The sequence below is a fragment of the Nyctereutes procyonoides genome, unplaced genomic scaffold (assembly GCF_905146905.1).
Source record: "Nyctereutes procyonoides isolate TBG_1078 unplaced genomic scaffold, NYPRO_anot_genome, whole genome shotgun sequence".
In the NCBI taxonomy this organism is placed as follows: Eukaryota; Metazoa; Chordata; class Mammalia; order Carnivora; family Canidae; genus Nyctereutes; species Nyctereutes procyonoides.
In genome coordinates, this window is record NW_026575020.1 from 4555577 (window position 1) to 4580145 (window position 24569).

The window sequence follows — 24569 nt, forward strand, 5'->3', positions numbered from 1 at the left end:
AGGCACCGCCACATTTAGGTTTATTACCCACTTCAAAATAATGGTTCTGTTTTTGACCCCAGTTATTTTATATCAGAAACTAGATATTTTACATTTATAAAATGAAAATCTTAGTTGGAACATGTTGGATTCAGGCACTTAGCACATATTTTTGAAGTAGCAATAACATGAAATGCCCATTCTTCCTTTTCTCTCCAGATGTTCATTTGGTGGCATGATATCCATGGTACAATAAAAATATTTATTTTGAGGGATCCCTGGGTGGCTCAGTGGTTGAGCTACTGCCTTTGGCCCAGGGTATGGTCCTGGAGTCTCAGGATTGAGTCCCGCATCGGGTTCCTTGCATGGAGCCTGCTTCTCCCTCTGCCTGTGTCTCTGCCTCTCTCTCTCTCTCTCTCTCTCTCTCTCTCTCTCTCTCTCTCTGTGGGTCTTTCATGAATAAATACAATCTTTAAAAAAATTATTTTTCTACAATTTTAGAATAATTGATCTTTCAAAGAAAATAACACTATATGTTGCATTTGTTGTTTTAGACCTGTGCCCAACAGTCTATAATTTCCTCATTAGATATTTAATCTAGGGGGGAAAATAGGATATTTTATTTAGAAAGAATAAGGTAGGAAAAACTGGAGTGGTGACATGGGCTGTATTTGATCTGGCATCCCTAGAGAAGTAATATTAATATTTCTTAATCTTTACTTTAGTCCAAGGTAGAAAGGAAGGAAGTATTTCATGGTTAGAGGAATTACTCTCATTTTATATCTTCCTTTCCCCTAATCATAGTCAACTGAAGTGTTTGAAATAATTGGATCTGAATCCTTTTTAGTTCTGACCTTCCTCTAAAATTTATAATCTATATAGAAGAGCACTTTAAAACATTAAATTCTTTGAAACAAAGGTGTAATTCAAGGCATGAATCCTGCTTCTCTTCTTAATGTGTCTCTGATGTTGTACCCTTAAAACAATTACATGACTTTGTATTTTTTGTCTTTCTTTGTGTCATGAATTTTGTCTGTATAATCGGGAAAATAATATATGCCACTGTACCTGTTTATCTTGCAGAAATGCTATGAGATAATATGAAATGTCATTTGCATTACTGGACTAAGTGCTTGATGTCACATTTTTGGAGAGCCACAAGCAAATAAAACAGGTTCAGAAGAAAGCTCTCATCATGGCTATGAACTGAGTGGTAGCATCTGAATTAGAACTTATCCTACACGTTTCCAGAGAGCTGAACTAGGACCTGAAATCAAAACATTAAGAAGTTTGAGTTCAGCTATTTTAAGGAGGAACTTTTTTAACCACTAGAGTTTTTCTGAAATGGAAAAGAATAACATTCTGTATTATTGGAAGTGCCTAAGCAGAGGCTATGCAACCCAAGTTCGGGAATATTGGGGGAAATTCAGGGGAAAGAAAGATAAGATAGCTAAAATATCCACTCCAATTCTGATATTCTAATTTCATTGGTTATAGAGGTCATTTTTCATTATACATTATACTATACATTACACAGTATGTTATTCTTGTGGTGATAAGATTCCAGGAATGATTATACATGGTAGTATTAAGAGAACTGGTGAAAGATCTTTCAGAAATAGTAGCTCACGCTTCTGCTTTCACATATATAGTAAGTACTGTTGCTGTTGGGATTGTTGAACACATTTTTGTAGTCAGTGACTCAGTTTCCAAAGGTTTTAGTGAAAAAGTAAAAGTGAACAATTTAAGTAAGAGAAAATATTTTTTTAAAAAGAAGCATGGAAAAAAAATAAAAAGAATCATGGAGATAGGAGAGTCAGTTTACCATTATGAAGATAAAAAGGAGTGTCAACACTGAGAGACAGCTTTCTGGCAGCTGTCAGGCACCAATGACGCTGGCAGATGGCAAACTCACTCTAGGATTTTTTCTAAGATTTAACATTTTGCTCTCCTTTAGCACCTATACTTTCTACCAGGAAAACAGACAGAGGCTAGAAATCTGATTTCTGAAACTATGAACAGAATTTTGTTAGCTGGTATTTTTTAAATGAATGATAATTACTTAATGGTATTAAAATAAAGGCAAATTTATAATCATTTGAGTTAAAAATATGGTTGCAAATTTTCTGCTAATGTAAATATTTGGTTTTGTTCATAGATCATTTATTTTAGAGCTAAGAGGTTAAAACCTTCACCCATGAACTTAATGAACTCTCAATCAGACTGCTGCCATTTCCAAGTTTAAATTTTATTTGTAATCTACCCCCTTTCATTTAGCAGTGTATAAAATGCTAGAATTTCTGAGAAAAATATCAGTATCTTAATAAAAAACTCTAGTGAAATTGTTTTAAAAGGCATCTTTGTCAGTGAAAAGAGAATCTGAAGGAGTAAAAACAAATTTGAAATTGTCATCTCTCAGTAAGCATATAATGAAGACTTGTTTTCAATACTGGTAGAAAACAATTTGAGATTGCTAGTAAAGCTTTGAAATTCTGGAGTACTTGGAAAGCTACAGAAGAAATAATCTTTAATTTTTCCAGTCCAATACATTGTCAGCTATCTCAGTAATAAATAGTTATACCTTTTATAAGATTTGTTACTTAAGATGTAAGGTGTCAATAGAAAACACTAATAATTTACTTAAAACATATCAGGAGATGGCTATTTAGTTGTGGGAAGGGCAAGAAGACAAATGATAGGAAAAGAGTGTGTGCTAGGGTTTTCTGCTAGATTATAATTTTAGCTTTTTAAAAAGATTTTATTTATTTATTCATGAGAGACACAGAGAGGCAGAGACACAGACAGAGGGAGAAGCAGGCTCCATGCAGGGAGCCCAATGTGGGACTCGATCCCAGGTCTCCAGGATCACACCCTGGGCTGAATGTGGCGCTAAACTGCTGAGCCCCCCAGGCTGCCCATAACTTTAGCTTTTAAATGAAATAAGAAGAATAGTTTTATCTAATGATACCAAAAAGTCCTAATGGTAGTATGATGCTAAGTATATATTTGTACACATACATTAAGCATATTTTAAAGATATTGTATCTGGATGTTTGGCATCATGCAGTGTTTTGTTTTTGTTTTGCTTTTGTTTTCTTACCCTCCAAAAGGTCACATTAATGTTTCAATTGGTATGAAAGGTGCTGTGTAGATACTATATATCTTTGACTACTGCATTACTGGAAACCACAACTTTTTTTGAAATTCCAATTGCTAGAATTTTGGAAATATTGGTAGAACATGGTTATTGTTGTTTCCTGGTATAATACCTTTAAACTTTTGCTTGATATTTAATTTTTTTTTTGATATTTAATTTTTATATGTAGTTTGATTTACGTCTTTTTTCCTGATCCAGAGTTTTAATGTTTGTTTTAAAGAAATAACTTTTCAGTGGTATCCCAGCAACAGCAAGATATCCTAAAATCTAGAGCAGTGCTGTTCAAAAAAACATTCTGTGATGATAGAAATGTTCCTTATCGGGATTCCTGGGTGGCTCAGCAGTTTAGCGCCTGCCTCCCGCCCGGGGCTGTGATCCTGGATCCGGGAATCGAGTCCTACATCAGGCTCCTTGCATGGAGCCTGCTTCTCCCTCTGCCTGTGTCTCTGCCTCTCTCTCTCTATCATAAATAAATAAATAAAAATAAATCTTAAAAAAAAAAAAAAAAAAGAAATGTTCCTTATCTGTGTTGGCCAATTAGGTAACCACTAGCTACATGTTCTATTGCATACTTGAAATGTGGCAGGTATGATTGAGAAACTAAATTTTTAATTTTAATTAATTTACATTGAAAGTTAAATTGCCATACATGGCTAGTGGCTACTGTATTGGACAATACAGTATTAGTATTAGTAACAGATCTAGAGCAGGGCTTGGCAAATTTTTTACGTAAAGGACCAGACAGATAGTGACTGTTTTAGGCTTTGTAAATCATATAGTCTCTGTTACAACTGTTTGACTCTGCCACTGGAATATAAAAGCAGCTATAGACAACACATAAATGAAGAAGTTTGGCTGTATTCCAATAACACTTTATTTTTGGATACTGAAATTTGAATTTCATATATTTTCAAGTGACACAAAACAGTATTCTAATTTTTTTATGTATTAAAAAAATGTAAAAACCAGCAGAGAAGAGGAGGGGAAAAAATGTAAAAACTATTCTTATTTCACATGCCATACAGAAACAGGTGGTAACTTACACTTCACAGAACCTTGATCTAGATCGATGTAAAAATTCATGTGTTCATTCAATAAGTATTTTTTGAGTGTCCATCTTGAGTGAGCACTATTTTGGGATCTGAAGATACAGCAAAATATCAATAAAAAATACAGACAATGGGCTGTCTGGGTGGCTCAGTCGATTATGTGTCTTACTCTTGGTTTCAGCTAAGGTCCTTATCTCAGAATTTTAACATCAAGGCCCTCCTTGGCCTCTGTGCTGGGTGTGGAGCCTGCATGGGATTCTCTCTCTCCCTGTCTCTCTGCCCTCCCACCCCCAAAAATGTATGTGTATATATGTCAGGTAGTGACAATGAAGAGATTTTATGAAGAGAAATAAAGCAGGGTAAGAGAAAAGAAAGTGACAATGGAGGATGACATTTAATTTTTTTAAATTTTTAGTTAAGTTTTTAATTTTAATTCCACTTGAGTTATCATATAGTATTATATTAGTTTCAGGTGTACAGTGTAGTGATTCAACAATTCTACACATTGCTCAGTGCTTATCACGATAAGAGTATTCTTTAATCCCCATCACTTGTTTCACCTACCCACATCACCATATGATGTTTTATATGGGGTAGTTAGGTAAAGCTTGTTTGGTAAGGTGACTTTTGAACACACGTCTGAATGAGAGAGGAAGTGAGCCACATGGTGATCTGGGGAAAGAGCATTCTGGTCAGAAGGAAAGGAAAATGCAAAGGTCTTGAGGCAAGAGTATGATTTACCTATTCAAGTAACAGAAGGGATGTAGAAAATAGAGGAGATTTATACTTAAAATTAACCCACTTTGGAATTCTTCCATCATTAGCACTAGTTATGTATAAACATAAGTATAGGAAACTATTTCAAAAGCAATATAGGGACCCTTCATTCTTAGCTTTCTAGAGCATTCTTTTGGAAAATATTTAAAGCTATATTGTCTGCCAATATATTAAAAAGACCCCAGACGACCCCATCAAATGGAACATTTTTGAGGGTTTTTTTGACTGAAGTTAAAGAAATTACAAAATGATCCATTAAAAACTGAAAAGTTTTTACTGTACTTAGAAATATTTAACAGGTTTCTGGTCTCTCGGAAATTCCTTCACTCTCTGTCCACTACTGGGTTTCATGTTTTTACGAGGACCTTTAAGTTTAGGTGGAAAAAATGTATTTCAATCTCTTCTGTCTTGTGTTTTATATATATATTTTAGGAGCTCCTCCATGTAGCCTGATCATAGATGGTTGTAGTGTCTCCTTTAAGTTCTGAACACTAAGGTATCAGAATCTCCTTTTTCTCTTAGAAACTGTGCTAAATTGTTTCTGGTGTTCTCTACAACACACAAAGGTTGCTTGAAAGAATATTGAGAGCTATTTAAATGTCATTGTCAGAGGGTTTAAAAGGTTCAGGGGGCTGGGACCTTTTTCCTTTAGGTCACCAAATCAAAAGCCATCTTGCTTTGTAGTAACTAAAAGATATTTTCACATGAAGGTTGTTTATGTGAAACCTTTGAGCTAGTTTTCTTTTTTTCCTGTTAAGAATCCCTTTAGTGTGCAGTTAAAAGTTTCACATTTAGCTTTTTAAAAACACTATCAAACTTACAGAAAAGTTGCCATACAGTACAAATTTTTTTTCAGAAATTTTGAGACTAAGTTGCTAATATGATGCCTTATCACCCTTGAATACTTTAATGTGCTAAAGGGTATTTCTCCTAGATAACCACAAAACAATGTCCAAGTCAGGAAATAAACTTTGATACATTACTACCATTTAATCCTCAGGCTCCATCCAGATTTCTCAGTTGTTTCTACAGTGTTATCTACTGCAGGAGGAGTCAGCTCAGAATCACACATTGTGTTTAGTTGTCAAGTCTCTTTACTCTCCTTCAGTCTGGAACAGTTTCTCTAAAGTTCCTTAATCTCTCATGACACTTTTGAGGATTACAAAGCCAGTTATTTTGTCAACTATCCCTCAATTAGAATTCATTTTCTCATGGTTAGATTCATATTATGCTTATTTGGCAGCAATATCACAGAAGTGATGCTGTGTTCTTTTTATTATCAGATGGCACATAATTTTCATTTGTCCCATTACTAATGATGATCACTTTGTTCAGTTACAGTGGTGTCTACCAAGTTCTTCACTATGTACTGCTCTTTTCATGTTTGTAATGATAAGTATTTTGAGAGAAGCACTTTGAAACTTTATAGATATTCCAATAATCATCTGACTTTCAGTTTATTTACTTATTAATGTCAACATAGACTCATGAATTTGTTTTTTTAATGGGTTATAATCCCATACTATCATTATTATTTTGATACTTCCCTGTCTCAGATTTGGCAGTGGAAACCTCTTCAAGATAATTTCTATATCCTTTAACATATACTCTTCATTCTGTGCACACTTTCTTGCTTCATGAATGTTCCAGACCCATCTTGTACTTTTTCCTGCCCCAACTGTGGAATCAGCCATTTCTCCAAGGAGCCTGGTTTCTTTAAGTGTAAAATGATATGTAGAAGTTAATATCTGGATCCTAGAAGTTGTTGTAGTGTCACTGCTCCCAGGGACTCTCAGTGGACAGGGCTAGGGACTATATGTATGTATATCCATACATATCCATACATATATACATACACATATATACATATTTACATCTGTATTTTATATCTGTTTATATAGAGTAGAAATCACATGTGCAAGCCAGTACCTTCATTTCCAATACAGTACCACAGGGTTTTTTGGAGGTTTTTGTTTTTTTTTTTTTTTTTTTGCATTTGTAACTCCCTTTTTTTGACAGAAAAATCTGACTCTTATTCTTGTTATATTTACTTATTTGATGAATTCTCCTTTATGTAATCAATCAGCCATTGCCACTACCATCCCTTCCTCAGCACAGAATGCTTTTCATGCCTCATTTGGGTTCTGACATCCTGCATAATAGCTACTGTGCTATGTGGACACTCTTTACGCTTTCTCTGGCTCTGACACCTCCACGCAAGGCTGTCCCTAGTATATCGATGCCCTCTACCCCTCTCAAGTTTTGACACTTTAGACTGGAGCATTCCTATGTATGGAAGCTTCCTCCACTGTCCCCATGTGAGTGCCTTACTCACCCCATTTAGGCTCGGAAAACCCACACCAGACCACCTCTATGCATGGATGTCTTATTCACCATGCTCAGGCTCTGACTTATGCTAAGCTGTCTCTTCTCTTGGATACCCTTTTTATCCCTCTTGGACTTTAGCATTCCAAGTTGGGCAGTTCTCCTGCCTGAATGCTCTCTTTAGCTGACTCAGGCTCTGATTTCCTATGTTGTCTGCCCTCCATATAGAATTCTTCCTTATCTCATTCATACTGCCTACTCCATATGTCATACTCTTCAGGCTGGCTGGTCTCCAGCAGCCTGCCCTGGGTTGCCTCCCTTCCTTGTATAGATTTATTCTCACCTATCTTGGGTTTTGACACCCTATGCCAGGGGGCCCCTTTGCTTATTTCAAAAACATGCTTTGCTGCCATCATCTAATGGATAATACGTTAAAATTTTTAAATTAGAACAGAATATAAATGTAGTGACTCTATTTTACAAAACAAAAATTGAAACGTGACTAGATAATGGTATTGGATTTTTGAAATTAGTACTGTTTTGAACAGTTTTGGGTATATGACCTTCATTATTATTTTTTAAACTTACCAAATTTGAGTTTTTTTAAAGATTTTATTTATTTATTCATGATAGACATAGAGAGAGAGAGAGAGAGAGGCAGAGACACCGGCAGAGGGAGAAGCCCGACACGGGACTCGATCCTTGGGACCTCCATGCCAGAAGCCCGACACGGGACTCGATCCCGGGACTCCAGGATCACACCCTGGTCCAAAAGCAGGTGCTGAACCGCTGAGTCACCAGGGATCCCCTGAACTTCATTAAAATAAAGAACAAAGAAGGGGATCCCTGGGTGGCTCAGCGGTTTAGCGCCTGCCTTTGGCCCAGGGCACGATCCTGGAGTCCCCGGATCGAGTCCCTGGATCGAGTCCCCGGATCGAGTCCCCGGATCGAGTCTCCACGTCGAGCTCCTGGCATGGAGCCTGCTTCTCCCTCCTCCTGTGTCTCTGTCTCTCTGTCTCTCTGTCTCTTTCTCTCTCTCTCTATGTCTATCATAAATAAATAAATAAATCTTAAAAAAAAAAGAACAAAGAAGATTTTCTGGCAATAGAGGGGGTGCCTCCTATTGAACCAGCCTTCGAACCGATAACAATGATAGATTCTGGACAAAATATGAAAAAAATCTATTACCTGAAAGCATTGGAAAATGTAAAAACCAACTTGTTTTTATATTTGTTTTAACCCACGGGTAAGGCACCAATTTTGGCCTCAAGGTGACCAAAACTTGGGTAGATAATCCACATTTACACTGGCTTAAAAAGCCATAGTATCTGCAGCAGGCTGGGAAGTAAAGAGAGAAATCTTGGTATGAAAAAAGAAGAGAGGGGTTTTTTTTATTATAAATTCCCTGGCTAATCCAGATCTCTAGCTGATCCTTGAACCACACATATATGGGTCATGCTCTGAGCAGCCTACCTGAGACTAAAATATTGAACAGAGATTTATGCCTCTTCAAGAGACCAACTTGTCCCAATTTCCCTGGAACTAGAAAAGTTCTCTGATCTGGAAAAACCCTCAGTTTCAGTCATGCTGGGACATTTGGTTACCCTAGTTGCTGCTCACTACAGTGATACAGAATTCAAGTTTGAGTCTAGGCAAGTTAACTGCATGCTTTAAAAAGAAACACAATTTCTATACTCTTCAGAGGAACATAACAGAATCCAGAATTTCTGTAACATATCATTTATAATGTCCAAGGTACACTCCAAAATTATTAAGTCATTTGAAGAAGCAGGAAAATGTGACCCATACTCAAGATAAAAGAGAATCAATGGTGGCTAACCCCAGGATGACATAGATATTGGAATCAGAAGGGAGTATATGCTTGTGGGATCCCTGGGTGGCACAGCGGTTTGGCGCCTGCCTTTGGCCCAGGGCGCGATCCTGGAGACCCGGGATCGAATCCCACATCGGGCTCCCGGTGCATGGAGCCTGCTTCTCCCTCTGCCTGTGTCTCTGCCTCTCTCTCTCTCTCTCTGTGACTATCATAAATAAATTTAAAAAAATTAAAAAAAAAAGAAAATATGCTTGTAATGAATTAACAAATAGGAAATCTTGACAGAAAAACTATGACAAAAGAACAAAATGGAAATTCTAAAACTAAAAATTATAATATCTGAAATAGAAAACTCACTGGATAAACTTAACAAATTAAGATGACAGAAGAAGGTGAATGCACTTGAAGATATATCAGTGAAACTATTCAATCTAACAACACAGAGGAAAAAGAAACATTGGGGCAGGGGGAGAACAGAGCCTGGGAATTGTGGGAAAATATTAAAAAGTCTAACATATGTGCAGTTGAAGTTCTAGAAGGAAAGGAGCAAGAAAAGATGGAGGAGAAAAAGTATTTCAAGAGATAATGGCTGAAAATTTCAAGTTTAGTGAAAAATATAAATTTACAGAAGTTCAGCAATCCCAAGTGGGATAAGTTCAAATAAAATCACACCTAGATATATCATAGTCAAACTACTGAAAACCAAAGATAAAGAGAAAATCTTGAAAGCATTCAGAGAAAAAGAATACATTATGTGTGGGAAAACAGTAATACAAATATCACCGATTTCATATCAGAAACAATAGAGCCTTGAAGGTAGTAGAATGCTATCTTTAAAGTGCTGGAAGAAAACTGTCAACCCAAAATTCTGTATCAGGTAAAAATATCCTTTAAAATTAAAGGCAGGGGGCAGCCTGGGTGGCTCAGGGGTTTAACGCCGCCGCCAGCCCAGTGCGTGATCCTGGAGACCCGGGATCGAGTCCCACGTCGGGCTCCCTGCATGGAGCCTGCTTCTCCCTCTGCCTGTGTCTCTGCCTCTCTCTCTCTCTCTCTGATGAATAAACAAATAAAATCTTAAAAAAAATAAAATAAAAAAATAAAATTAAAGGCAGGGTGTTATGCTGTATGTTGGCATATCGAACTCTAATAAAAAAATATATACCAAAAAAATAAAATAATCAATCAATCAATCAATCAATCAATAAAATTGAAGGCAAAATTAAATTAAAATCTTTCAAAAGGGACAGGATGGTTGCCTGGGTGGCTCAGTTGGTTGAGTGTCCAACTCTTCATTTCAGCTCAGATCATGATCTCAAAATTCTAAGATTGAGCTCTGCTTTGGGTTCCACACTCAGTATGGAGTCTGCTTGCCCCTCTCCCTCCACCTTAACCCCCTCCCCCCCACTCACTGTCTCTCTCTCTCTCTCACTCTCAAATAAATAAATAAAAATCTTTAAAATTGAAGGCATAAAGATATTTACAAATAACGAAAACTAGGAAAAATTATCACTCACATAGTTGTATTACTCGAAATGCTAATGGAGGGATGCCTGGGTGGCTCAGCAGTTGAGCATCTGCCTTTGGCTCAGGGTGTGATCCCAGAGTCCCTGGGCCACATCGGACTCTCTGCATGGAGCCTGCTTCTCCTCCCGCTTCCTATGTCTCTGTCTTTCTCTGTGTGTGTCTCATGAGTAAATAAATAAAATCTTTTAAAAAAATGCTAATGGAAGCTCTTTTGGCTGAAGAGACATGATACAAAATGAAAAGTACTAGAAATGTTAAGTACAAAGTACTAATGTTTTCCTTTTAATCTCTAAAATACAATTACTGTGTAGATAATTCCTTTTATCCTCCTAAAAAAGGGAGGATAGAGGTAAGAACAGCCCGGCTCTGAAGAGGAAATCTGCTAAAGCTCCCAAAATGGTATCCTTATTAAATTTAGAATGCTCCAAATCTGAAAAAAATTTACTCTAAGTAGCTAATATTTATAATCCTTTTCTTTTCAGATATAAAACCAAATGTGGAACTGAAAAGCAGTCAGGAAGAGTCTATGCCCACAGGTAACATCAGGTCTTTCCTCCCTAGAAATATACCTTTACTGAAATAACCAAAGGGAGAATAATATTCTGATCACAGTAAAAATGCAATAGAAATGTGTTAGAAAAAAAAGGGGTCTTTCTGATATAAAAACAACTTGTCCATTTCAATTATATAAATTCTTCGGCATCATAGGGCCAAATCACACCCCACCTAATTTTGATCACTGTGTTTTTTTCCCTTAAAAAATTGTTTTTAACTTACTGGTTTAAATGAAGACAGTTCTTGTTGAACAATGTAGTAGCTTATGTTTTATCAACTTGTGCTTTTCACTGTAGATAGTGATCAACAAATTTTTGTGTGTGAAGGGCAAGATAAGTAAATTTTTAGACTTTGTGGGCCATATATGGTCTCTGTTGTATATTCCTTTTTAAACAATCCTTTGAAAATGTAAAAACCACTCCTACTACCTGGGCCCATACAGAAACAAGCCATGGCTAGTTTTGGCTCTCAGGCCATGGTTTGCAGATTCCTGCTCTAGAATAAACTATAAACATTTCAAATTTCTTAGAAATAACTTCTGTGGGATCCCTGGGTGGCGCAGCGGTTTGGCGCCTGCCTTTGGCCCAGGGCGCGATCCTGGAGACCCAGGATCGAATCCCACATCGGGCTCCCAGTGCATGGAGCCTGCTTCTCCCTCTGCCTGTGTCTCTGCCTCTCTCTCTCTATCTGTGACTATCCTAAGTAAATAAAAATTTAAAAAAAAAAAGAAATAACTTCTGTGTTTTCTGGATTAACTCCCTTTGGATCAAAATTTATGCTATATTACAAAATTTATCACTTAAGTACCTTTTTGTTATTGTTGATTATAACCTTATGTTTTAATTGAACCTGTACATCATGTTAGTTGTTTAGGTGTGCACTTTATTTTAGTCATTTTGAGCTTGAGAAAAGTGAACTACTATTTAGAATAGTGTCTTAGAGTTCATAGAGTATATGTTACAATATGTAGAAATGAGAAATTTAACCTATTTATAAATCAGAACATGAGTCCACAATAACCATGTTTTTAGCGCCTTTTCATCATGGATTTTGTGAAATATGTTTCCATTTTATTCCTGCACTCCAGCAAAAGTCCTGCTCCATGTGTTCAGTCATGGATGCAGCTGGAAGGAATGCCACTGCAGAGTTTCTAGTCACTTCTCCTACTTTACCTAGCTTAAATGCCACAGGATTCAATATCTTTGACTATTTTTTTTGTATATAGTAGCTACTCAGTAATATTTTATTAAACATTAGGAAGGACATAACCAGTTTGATATAAAGTAAATAAGTTTTTAGTTGATTTCTTTTGTTAACATCTTTTTAAGCTACATGCTTGTACATGAAATAATACCTGCTACATTGTTCCTTTTCTTCTAACATCTAATATTATCAGTATTTATATAATATACAAATATACAAAAGTATATTTATTTTAGACTTAATTTTTTAGCAAGTTTGCTGTTTATTTAAGCATGCTTTTATTATATCTGCTCTCTTTCACAAATGAATTCCTGCTCCTGTAATACTTTGTCTGAGTCTACATTATAGACCTGTAATGTCTTGCATTCAGACTTATCTACATCTGCAAATTATAAGCTCCTTGAGGACAGGAATTATGACTTACTTGTATCTGTAGCCTTGTTAGCATTTAGTAAATGTCCAAAGAAATAAAGAAACTCGAGGGCCAATATGTCTTCCACAGAATCACATTTATAATGTGAACAGAAAAGGAAAATAGGATTTCATATACAGTTGCTTATGGGTTTTCTCTCAGGAAAACATATTTCCTAAATTGGGTTATGCCGGTATTTTTTTATCTCAGTATTTCTCATCACTACATAAATGCTTCTTGGTCATAAATAGCAATAGTGGGAAGCCTGGGTGGCTCAGTGGTTGAGCACCTGCCTTTGGCCCAGAACATGACCCTGGAGTCCCAGGATCGAGTCCTGCATCAGGCTCCCTGTGTGGAGCCTGCTTCTCTCTCTGCCTCTCTCTCTCTCTGTCTCTCAGGAATAAATAAAGTCTTTAAATGAATAAATAAATAAATAAACAAACAAATAAATAAATAGCGATAGCATCCTACTGAATGTTGTGAGACATACCAAAGGAGAGAGAATTCCTGTCAGGAAGGAACATGAATGCATTTTAACTCTGGTGTACCCTGGGCATATTTCTGAATCTCAAGAGTTTTCACATGTATTCCACTTGGAGTATGTATGACAGGTGCACTGTCTATCATGAAGAGATTATGCTGAAATGGAAGTCTCCTTAATACATGTTTATAAAAATCCTTTAAAACTGGCCTGTATGATTAAAATTCTTTTTATCTCCTAGAATGTCCAGTGATTTTGAATGACTACGACTTAACCAAACCACATGAAACAGAAAATGTGGACAGTGCAGAAGGCCCAACCAATGAAGATGAAGATCTAGGAGGTAAGCCACTGCTACTGACTAAAAATGGTTATAGATATGGTTGAAGCTTAATATATGGAAGAAATCAGGAACTCTCCAAGAAAAACTTGCATTTGTGGGTCGAGTTGGGAATAATTAAGTTTTGTTCATTTTACAAACATTAATATTTAAAAATTTGCTGAAGGATATCAGCACTTTGAGAATTTAAGGTGTTTATTCAGTGTTTAGGTTATACCACTTCATTTTTTAAATGTTTATTTGACTCTTTTTCATTATAAAAATAATAACTGTTCATTATGGAGTATTTCCCCACCAACAACCAATTCTCCAATTCTTCATACAGTAAGTGGGCATCCAACAATTCAATTCAATTCTCATACTAAAAAAAAAAAAATTCTCATACTAACTCCTGGAATTAGCACAGAACCCACAGGTTAAGAGCTCAGTCTCACAAGACTGCCTTCACTTTAGATATCAGTTGAGGGGGCACCTGGGTGGCTCAGTGGTTGAGCCTTCAGCTCAGGGAGTGATCCCAGAGTCCTGAGATTGAGTCCCACATCAGGCTCCCCTCAAGGAGCCTGCCTCTCCCTCTGCCTATGTCTCTGCCTCTCTCTGTGTGTCTCTCATGAATCAATGAATAAAATCTTTAGACACCAGTTGAAACTACCAGGTCTCCATGTCACCTGCACTTTTGTCCAGCTTGGCTACAATGCAGGGTTTTTCACAACCCCTCCCCTCAGTTTTGACAAGTTGCTAGAATGACTCCCAGAATCTAGGAAAGCACTTTACTTTACTATTAATAGTTTATTACAAAGGATAGAGCTCAAGAACAGTCACATGGAAGAGATGCATAGGGCAGGGTATAGTGTGTGAGAGGGCATGGAGCTTCCATGCCCTCTTTGGGGACACCACCCTGCCATCATCTTGATGTGTTCACCAACCCAGAAACTCTGAATCTCATTATCCAAGAGTTTTTATAGAGATCAATCTTTAGTCACCCCCCCCCACCCCATCACTTTGTCTTTCTGGTGACCATTCCATCCTGAGGTTACCTAGGGGCCTTACCCTAAGTCACCTCATTAGCATAAATTTAGCCATGATTGAAAGGAGCTTGTTATAAATAACAAAAGATACTCCTATCACTCAGGAAATTCAAGAGTTTTGGGAATTCTTGTGCCAGGAACCTGGTACAAGGACCAAATATATTTTTGTACTTTACCATAGGCCACCCACTGATCTTTGACCATGAATCTCTTATAGCACAAGAATTATAAAAGTCAAGATACTGGTGGGGCACTTGGGTGTCTCAGTTGATTAAGCATCTGACTCTTGATTTCGGCTCAGGTCATGATATCAGGGTAATGAGATCAAGCCCAACTGCTCATCGAGCTCTGTGTCTGGCTCCATGCTCAATGAGGAGTCTTCTTGAGATTCTGTCCCTCCCTCTCCTTCAACACCACTCCCTACCCACTCACAGGCTTTAAATAAATAAATAAAATATTTTTTAAAAAAAGTCAAGATACTGGCACATTACTACAGTCACAGTCAGTCATTAATTATTCCAGTCCATCATCATATCATATGAAAATGTTTCCCAGGGTGAGGCCATTCAAGCTTGCAGGTTTTGATTTTGTCAGGTTCCAAAAGCAGGAGTGGTCTCAGCAATATATGGCTTCACCTTTTCAGCATCTAGTATAATTGAGCTGAGAGGCAATATTTATTATTCTCTTGCTCTGAGCCTTTCTTGAGATTTTAATATAATACTTAATTTCCTTCATTATATAACCCATTGATTCATTTCTTTACCCTCAGCTACCATTCCTTCTTTTCATTTCTACCTGAACCTTTGCACTTTTGGAAGGAACATTAGGTTAAACTACTGTGCTGGTCTAGAGGGTGGATGGCTCAGTGGTTGAGTGTCTGTCTTTGGCTCAGGTCGTGATCCCGGGGTCCTGGGATTGAGTCCCACTTCGGGCTCTCCGCAGGAAGCCTGCTTCTGCCTATGTCTCTGCCTCTCTCTGCCTCTCTCTGTGTCTCTTATGAATAAATAAATAAAATCTTTAAAAACAAACAAACTACTATGCTGGTCTAGATTGCAAGCAACAATACTAGTCGAGCAAGTGCCTCCCCATCAATCCACTCCTGATCCTATAGGGTAGAGTTACTTAGGTACAGAACCAGCAGGCTCTTTTTGCCACTAACAATAGAGCTTCATTCACTGTTAACTCCAGTTGGGGAAATGGAGTGAAGGCACAACCTGCCCTATCAAACCTTTAAAAATTCTGACATAAAGGTTTAAAACTATAGTTACTGGGCAGCCTGGGTGGCTCAGCAGTTTAGCGCCACCTTCAGCCTAGGGCGTGATCCTGGAGACCCAGAATAGAGTCCCGTGTTGGGCTCCCTGCATGGAGCCTGCTTCTCCCTCAGCCTGTGTCTCTGCCTCTCTCTCTCTCTCTCTCTCTCTCTCTCTGTGTGTGTGTCTCTCATGAATAAATAAATAAAATCTTAAAAAAAAAAGTAAAACTATTGTTACATTTCTTGTCTAGGGATCATGTCTGTTTCCAGCACTTGTTGAAGCCCTAGTCCCATGACGACTGCATCAAGTAGGAAAGAGAAAGTTGAAGTGATAAAGAAAAAAGAAAAGTTGAGGGAAAGAAAAAAAAAGTATTGTCATCAAACTAGTGTCTTCTCTTGGGAAGAATTATAATCATACCAATATTTTCCCCCTACAGAAAAAGTTAATAGCGTCCTCCCCCATTCTTCTTCCCCAGATCCACCAGAAAAACAGGAATCTGTCAATGAGGACACTCCCTTATCCCTGCTCATGCTGAGTGTGAACACACATTCTTAAATATACGTATAACAGCCCTTCCTGCCTACAAGTTCCCCTCTTTTAAACAACCAGTGTTAAGTTGCCTATTCCAAATCTCTATGAAACTGTTCTTCTGAGGACAATAACTCTCTGCCCATTTGACTTTATGGGCTGTAATGTTTCTTGTCCTGAAGAAATTGATGCAATATCTTCCAAACTTGTTTGTTTTTGTTGTTGTGTTTTGGGTTTTGTTTTGTTTTGTTTTGTTTTTTGTTTGTTTGTTTTTTGGTTCTCTTACCATTTTTGGCATTTACCACCAAGTAAGCAATGCACAGTCCAGAGTCAATGTCTGTTCTGTCGAAACACATTTGTAGCACCCCTCACCCAACTACTGGCACCGGTTCAATATAATTTACTTACCAGCTATGTGTGGGGCTGTCCCTCTGAGGAATTCTCCCCATAGCCATAGGTAGCCTCTGTCTCTCTTGCTGGCAGATAGAACAGTTCTTGTTGGCATTTTGAGCCTCAGAGGGTGCAAAAGGAGTATGTCCAGATTCAGTCCTCTGTATTGCTGTGGTCCCCACATATCAACTCCTTCCATGGACCCAGGTGGCCACTTCAAGTAAGTACACTGTGATCTCCACTTGTTTCCAGTCACCTTCCAAACCTGGAAGGGAATTCTGTTGGGCATTGACATACTTACTTTAATGTACCCCTCAAATTCCTATAGTGGGGGCACCTGGGAGGCTCAGTGGGTTTAGTGCCTACTGACAGCTCAGGTCATGATCCCAGGTCCCTAGGATCAAGCCCCACGTTGGGCTCCCTGCTGAGCAGGGAGCCTGCTTCTCCCTCTCCCTCTGCAGCTTCCCCTGTTTGTACGCGTGCTCACACACACACACACACTCTCTCTCTCTGTCAAATATAAATAAATAAAATCTTATTTAAAAATCCCTAGTGATTTCTGTATGGTCATGGCCTATATGGGCATCCCTTTAAAAGACCAGTTTTCCTTCTGCCTATCCCTGTGGCCAGGCCACTGGCCATCACTCGAGTTAGATAAAAACCAAAATGTAGATAGAGGCTTTTGTCATTGATCCATCCTTCCATCACTACTAGGAAAACAGCATGAAATTCATCTACTGAGTTAATTTGTTTTTGCATCTTTGGTCAGAGTGGTGGTCCTCCAAACAGGATATTGTTCATTTACCTTGGAATTGCCATCCACAAACCAAGCAGCTCTATGTTGTTCAGTCTAGATCTGCTTTTGGGGCACTGTCCAAGTAATGATACAGCCTCATATGATTCCAAAGTCAGTCCTGAGGAAAAGAGGCTCACTGCTTGTGAGTACCCCCTGCTTGTATTCCTCAGGTAGCATAATCCTGTATAAACCATTTCCGTCTTATTATGGAACTCTCCTGGGCATTGCCCTCCCAGAAACCTTAAGCATTTCTGTGACATTACCTAAGACATGGGCATTTTAGATGTTAAGATTGCTTTTGTACTGCAGTCATAGGGGCAGTTTCAATTAGTATCCAATAGCAGGCTACTAATTGCTTCTCAAATGGAAATCTCCATTCCATAATCCCAATAGTTGTTGATGGGAAGCAGTCACAGGCTTTTGCCATAAACTTCAATCTATGCTCCACATAGAGCTACCACACAGAAACTGTTCCCATTAGCACTGCCACTTCTCATCTACACTGTGGACTGGGGCAATCTTATCCATCCCCATTCAGCATGTCCAATTAATAGGACAGATTTACATGCTTTCTGTTTTACAGAAACAATTAATACCCAGTCACAGACAATGTCCATGCCCATAATATACTCAAATAAAAGAGATGTAGCCACTTCAGACATACCAGCTTTCAGACTTTTACCTTAATCCTTCAACCCTTCCATTCCTAACTGTGACCTATCAACAGGTTTTGGTTTTATAAAATGAGGTGACGGAGAAGTTCCCCAGTCAGACATAATATCCATTCTCATAACAGTTTCAGGTGAAGGAGACACAATTTATTCACAAATAGCTTATTTAAACGTTCTTTTCCATCTAAGCCTCCACCTTAATCCTATCAACCCTTATAAACATTTCTGTATTCTCTCAGTCAAATTGAAGCCCCCTGTAGGGCTTCACTAACAAGTTTTGGTTACTACAGTGAGTGAGGCTCCCATGTTGGGGTGTGGGGTGTCCCAGAAACTTCTGTGCCCCCTGACCATTTCACTCTTTCATGTGCATAAGGCTTTGGGTCCCTAGTGAGAGGCTGAGCCCTGTTCTTTTGTCATGAGAAAGATTATTCTGCCCGACTATTGCCCTAGCTGATTTCAGGTCAAGTTTCTGTTTATAATCTTTGCCTTCTGGCTTTGTAAGTTCCTTTACTCTGGAGCAATAGAGCAAACTTGTTTGGGGCCCTTTAAAGGAGAAAGTCCCTTTGGTCCACCCAACCTTGCATAGTGCTGTCTTAAGACCTTTGTTTCAAACCCCTCAATGTCTGTTTCTTTATTCTGTTTCTTTGTAACAATCTAAAGATTTTCGGTCAGATGAGTCCTTTGACTCTCCCCCTTTCTTTTTTCTTCTTTGTTTTGGCCTTACCAGTGTTCCCTTTATTCTTTCTTTTCTTAATAACCATTTACAATTTTCCACCTTGCTGGGACAAGTCCCTTGACTCTCCCTTCTGCCTCTCCTCATTTTCTTGTTAATTACCTAATGTTTTTATTAGCATCTCTAAGACCCAAGAGGGGAGGGTAAAATAGCAGATTCACTCTGGTTTCTTTTACTGTTGCTTGATTTTGCAGCAGGAAGATTACATGGCATGCCCATGCCAAAGGGGTTCCCTGTTCTGACTTTGTTTTCTTAGATTCTATATTTGTTTCTTTGGCATCCACTCATCACAGGACCAGTTTTATTAACTGTACTGTCTTACTTTCTGTATCTTGGACGCTTTGATATTTGGGATCCTTACAGACCCAGGGAAAGCCTGCTTTTCCCAGGGATAGCCAATTCTTATAGATAGCAGAGGAGTTAGCCAGGATCATTCTTTTCATATACAAACCAACCAGTCCAGAACCTGTGCCTCCCAACCATCTCCTTACCTAATTCTCATACACCAAGGTAATATTTCCTCTGCTCCAAATCATCCCACAGCCAAGTATATCAGATAACTAGAGACCATTCTGTGTTCTAGAATCTGCCAGGATTATTCAAACCAACCAATCCTAAACTGTTTACTCTGCCTGCCTTGCCTTTTCTCAGAAACTCCAATAAAAACTCTGGCCTAGGAGGATTTCCTTCACTGCTCTTTTCTGCCTCCCGACTGACACTGGTGCTTTCCCCTGTGGCCTGTGTGGCATGTGGCAATACCCCCTCTATGGGTCTCGTGAATATAAAAAATTTCTTCCTTCCAATCTTTGTTCTTATCTCCTCCTGTGGCTTTACTAACTTCACCATACCATATCCAATATGCACATTCTTAGAACACCCCCTTAAACCACAGCATTTATCATGACCTGGATAACTGGCATATTTAAGGAGTAAATATGTCTGTTATCATAAAGCCAGTCCCACATAGCTTACATACAAAGTATATCAACTGTTTAATCTGGGTGTTCCACTGGCATTTATAGATGGAATCGGATAGTCCTCTTCTCAGGGTAAATAGAACCTACAGTGGCTTTCATCTAGTCTACCACGCTGCTGTTTATCTGGATCATGTATAGCCATCTGATTATTGCATAGTTAGCTGTGGGTTGAGTATCAACCCAAACATGCTCTTCTTCTCTGTAGAATTCAAAACCAAATACACTCCCCTTAAGTTAGTCACTATTACTGTCCATTTTAGTAATGGCTCTTCAGGAAGCTGATGATACTGATTCACAAAATGAGACAATGCCTTCATATTATACCTCCTGGTTTCAGTAGTTTCTTGGTTTTGCCCTCTCACCATGTGAACTATCTTTTTGGTGAACAGAGGTTTTAGAGGTCTTCTCTGTTGTTCCCTCAAAATTTTACCTTTTAGGGCAACCTTTGAACTTAACATCTGAAGCTTAAAGCAACCGAAGTCTGAGCTTGGTCCAACATCAAGGTTTGGTCAACACTTTCTGTTCATTTCATTTTAGTTAATTCAGGTAACAGTAACTAATTTCACTTTTTTCCTGTTAGTTTGCATTTCCTTATGTACCCAAGAACCAGCTCACAGGTGGTGGATCCATCTCTGAAAACCCTTGGTAACTTTACCTCATCACTGATCACAACACAGCTGTTTTTCCATAACATGGGTGACCATGTGGCAAGGAATCAGAGGTTCCTCATTTCTTGCTCTTTCTTCTTTTCTCTTCCCAAACCACATGTTTCCATGAGCCCAGATTGTTCTAGCAAATCCCACTCCTGACACCAATTCTGGGTTTTTTCCAACACCGACAACAATTTCTCCAGACACCAACTGGGCATCCAAAAATTCAATTCAATTCTCATACTAACTCCTGGAGTTAACACAGAACCCACAGTTTAAGGGCTTAGTCGCATGAGACTGCCCTCCCTCACTTTAGACACCAGTTGAAGCTACCAGGTCTCTGCCTTACCAGCACTTCTGTCCTGCTTGGCTACAAATACAGGGTTTCCACAACCATCCTCCTCAGGTTTGACAAGTTGCTAGAATGACTCACAGAATCTAGGAAAGCACTTTACTTACTATTACTAGTTTATTATAAAGGACACAACTCCATGGAAACTCCATGCCCTCTTTGGGCACACCACCTTCCCATCATCTTGATGTGACCACCAACCCAGAAACTCTCTGAATTTCATTGTTCAAGAATTTTCATAAAGCTCAATCTCCAGTCCCAATACTCCTTTCCCCTTAATCACTTGGTCTTCCTGATGACCATCCCTTCCTGAGATTATTATATAGGGGCCCCACCCTAAATTCATTAGCATAAACTCAGGTGTAATTGAAAGGAGCTTATTATTGAATAACAAAAGACACTCTTGTCCCTCAGGAGATTCAAGGGTTTTAGGAACTCTGTCAGGAACAGGGAATAAAGACTAAATATGTTTTTATATTTTACCACATTTTGGAAAGTTGATAGAAAGAAAAAAGAAAAACTCACCTCTCTCCCTACCACCCAAAGATAGTCTTTGTCAACACTGTGGAATACTTCCAGGCTTTTTTGTGAATTCTGAGCACTGTATTTATATAAACATTGCACACATTTTATACTAATATTCATGTTGATAAATATGATCACTATTACTTTATGAATGTCTCTCAGATCTCATCTTAGATGTCATTTCTTCAGAGAGATTTTCCCTGACAACCCAGTAACTATTTTAACACATTCCTTATTTTAATTCTCTGCATGGCACTTACCATGGATAATTTTGGAGTTTTATTTATTTCTCTATTGTCTTTATCTCTTTACCTTGTATGAGCCAGGATCTTGGGCTGTCTTTTTCAAGGCTAGGCATTTGCAGCACATAGAATAGTACTTGGCCCATAGTAGGATATAAAATAAAGATTTGTTAAATAAGGGACCAAATGAATGCATTAGATTAATTACATGTGTGCATCCATGTGTTTCTTAGAGGAAGAAAAGAAAAAAAAAGAAAATCAGTTCTTGAGATGATTCTTTTGTCTTAGATTCTTAAGGGACCAACAATTAGAGTTCTGTCTCTAAAGCTTCTGAGATTCAAATCACAGCCTCAACTAACATTCCAGCTCTGCCTAGCTATACATTAATTTGTACCAGTTCTTAACCACAGAGACGAAAAATGCTGCCTGGCACAGGATGTGGTCATTTGTGCTGAGGAAAGGCATACAGTGTTCTACCAGCTTCATGCAACGTCTTAAAGATGCTATCCATGGAGTCACATTCAAAATGAGGCAGATAATAACTGGGCTTGCATTTTTCTGAGTTAGGGTTTCTGAGTTTGGGTAGGTGATGGCATTAAGTTTGTGTCTGGATCTTTGGTCTGAAAATTTATCATTTATGTTAGAATTCCCTCTGGATTCAGAAATAGCCTATGAGTTTTATGTTTTCAGGTGGTCAGAAAAAAACACAACAGATAGATACTTGATCATTCCCATTTTAGTATATGTGCTGCCAAAGTGAGTACCAGATTAAATACCCAAATATAAACAAACAAACAAACAAACAAAAAATTCCATTCAACTATAGGAATTTAAAACAAATATTGTAAAAACTCATGTGGTACAACATTTCTGTAGGAATCCATACAGTAGATTCCAGGCCTCTACATTGTGACCCTGTTCCTGAAGTGCATCCAAGGAGAAAGAGATTCAGTCTCTGTGGACCACTCACTTTAGGTCAAGTTCCAGTGTAATTTCTATCTCCTTATGTCCAATTCCATGTGAGTGGATGAATGGGGTATCAGTGTATTTTTCTCAATTGTTAGGGATCTAGGAGTGTCATAACATTTCTTGATAGAGACTAGAAAATATGAACAGTCATTCTAAATAATTTGGGAAAGACAGAAGAAATGGCTCTTTCCTCTAAGCCTGATTTAAAAAGAAATGAGGGGTGTCTAGGTGGCTCAGTTGGTTAAGAGTCCAATTCTTGATTTCCACTCAGGTTTTGATCTCAGAATTGTGAGATCAAACTCTGCACTGGGCTCTGTGCTCAGTAGGGAGTCAGCTTGATATTCTCTCCCTCTCCCTCTGCCCCTCTCCCTCACTTGCACTCAGTCTCTCTCAAATAAAAAAATCTTATTTTTTTTTAAATAAAAAATCTTAAAAAAAAAAAAGAAATGGGCAGGCTAACTTTAGCGTTAAAAGATTAACCATTTATTTCATGATTAAACTCCAAACTGATTACTATTACTGTACTGTTAACGTTGACACTTAATCTGGGTCATATACCTTTGGACAACGTTATTACCAGGCCTCTGCCTTTTTTTTTTTTAGGCCTCTGCCTTTTAAAGAGATAAAATATGACCAGTAGATACAAATTATACATGCTAAATTGTAAAAGAATTGAAAAGTAGCATTGCCTGAAAGAAGATATGCCTATTGCATAATAAGGTACTTTTTTATCATATTCAGCATAGGGAAATGTTAAGACTAGCTAGAATTATACTTTTAAAGATAATTAGAGGGGATTCCTGGGTGGCTGAGTGGTTTAGCCCCTGCCTTCTGCCCAGGGTGTGATCCTAGAGTCCCAGGATTGAGTCCCACATAAGGCTCCCAGCATGGAGCCTGCTTCTCCCTCTGCCTGTGTCTCTGCCTCTCTCTCTGTGTGTCTCTCATGAATAAATAAATAAAAATCTTAAAAAAAAAAGGTAATTAGAATTAAACTTTTAAAGGAAATTTAGCTATAATATAATAATGGTTATAAACAACTTTAAAAGCATGCTTTAGAGGATCCTAAAGTTTAATGGATGGATTAAATGGATTAAATTGTTTAATCCTAAACTATTTAAGTTTAATGGAAGCATTTTTTTATGTTCTCTAAAAAGTTTTAGAAACTAAGATCTGTCCTAGAATGTTTTAAATTCACAATAATTATAATCATATCTGATTGATATTTTAAAGAAAATGAAATGTCATACATAGCTTTCTAAGTTTCCAGCTCTTAGAAAATTATTTATAGAAGATTAGAAATGCTCACTTTATTTTTCTCTTATGGAAATAAAACTAAATTTTTTAGGGGGGGAGTGTTTACTCAACTAGAATTATTGTGTGAGAAACAAAATAAAATATTTGGAAAAAAACTTTTAAAAGATCTTAACATTTAACATAAATTCACTTGTTTCCTCCCCTCCAGATATTTTTTATCATTTTTTAAGAGTTTTTGGTGTGTGTGTGTGTGTGTGTGTGTGTATTTAAATAATCTCCAGTCCAATATGGGGCTTGACCTCGCAACCCAAAGATGATTTTTTGTGTTTGTTTTTTTAAAATTCTATATTCCTACAAGCCTAGTTGGCAGTTTTTTTCTGTAAAGTGCCAGATAGTAAATATGGTGGACTTTGTGGCCAAATGATTTCTGTTGCAACATCTCAACTCTGCTGTTGCAGTGTAAAGCAGCCATAGAAGATATATAAATGAATGTGCATAGCCATATACCAGTAACCTTATTTACAGAAATAGGTAGTGAGTCAGATTTGGCCTATAGCTCATAGTTTGC

General features: G+C 37.8%; 1 protein-coding gene across 1 annotated transcript in view; it reads left to right on the forward strand.

Annotated features, from left to right (window-relative positions):
* Positions 1 to 24569, forward strand: part of IKZF3 (IKAROS family zinc finger 3) — a 90718-nt gene that overhangs the window by 19326 nt on the left and 46823 nt on the right. The window contains exons 4-5 of the mRNA XM_055327762.1: positions 11128 to 11181; positions 13538 to 13639. Coding sequence (XP_055183737.1) covers positions 11128 to 11181; positions 13538 to 13639 — 156 coding nt within the window. The remainder of the gene's footprint in view (positions 1 to 11127; positions 11182 to 13537; positions 13640 to 24569) is intronic.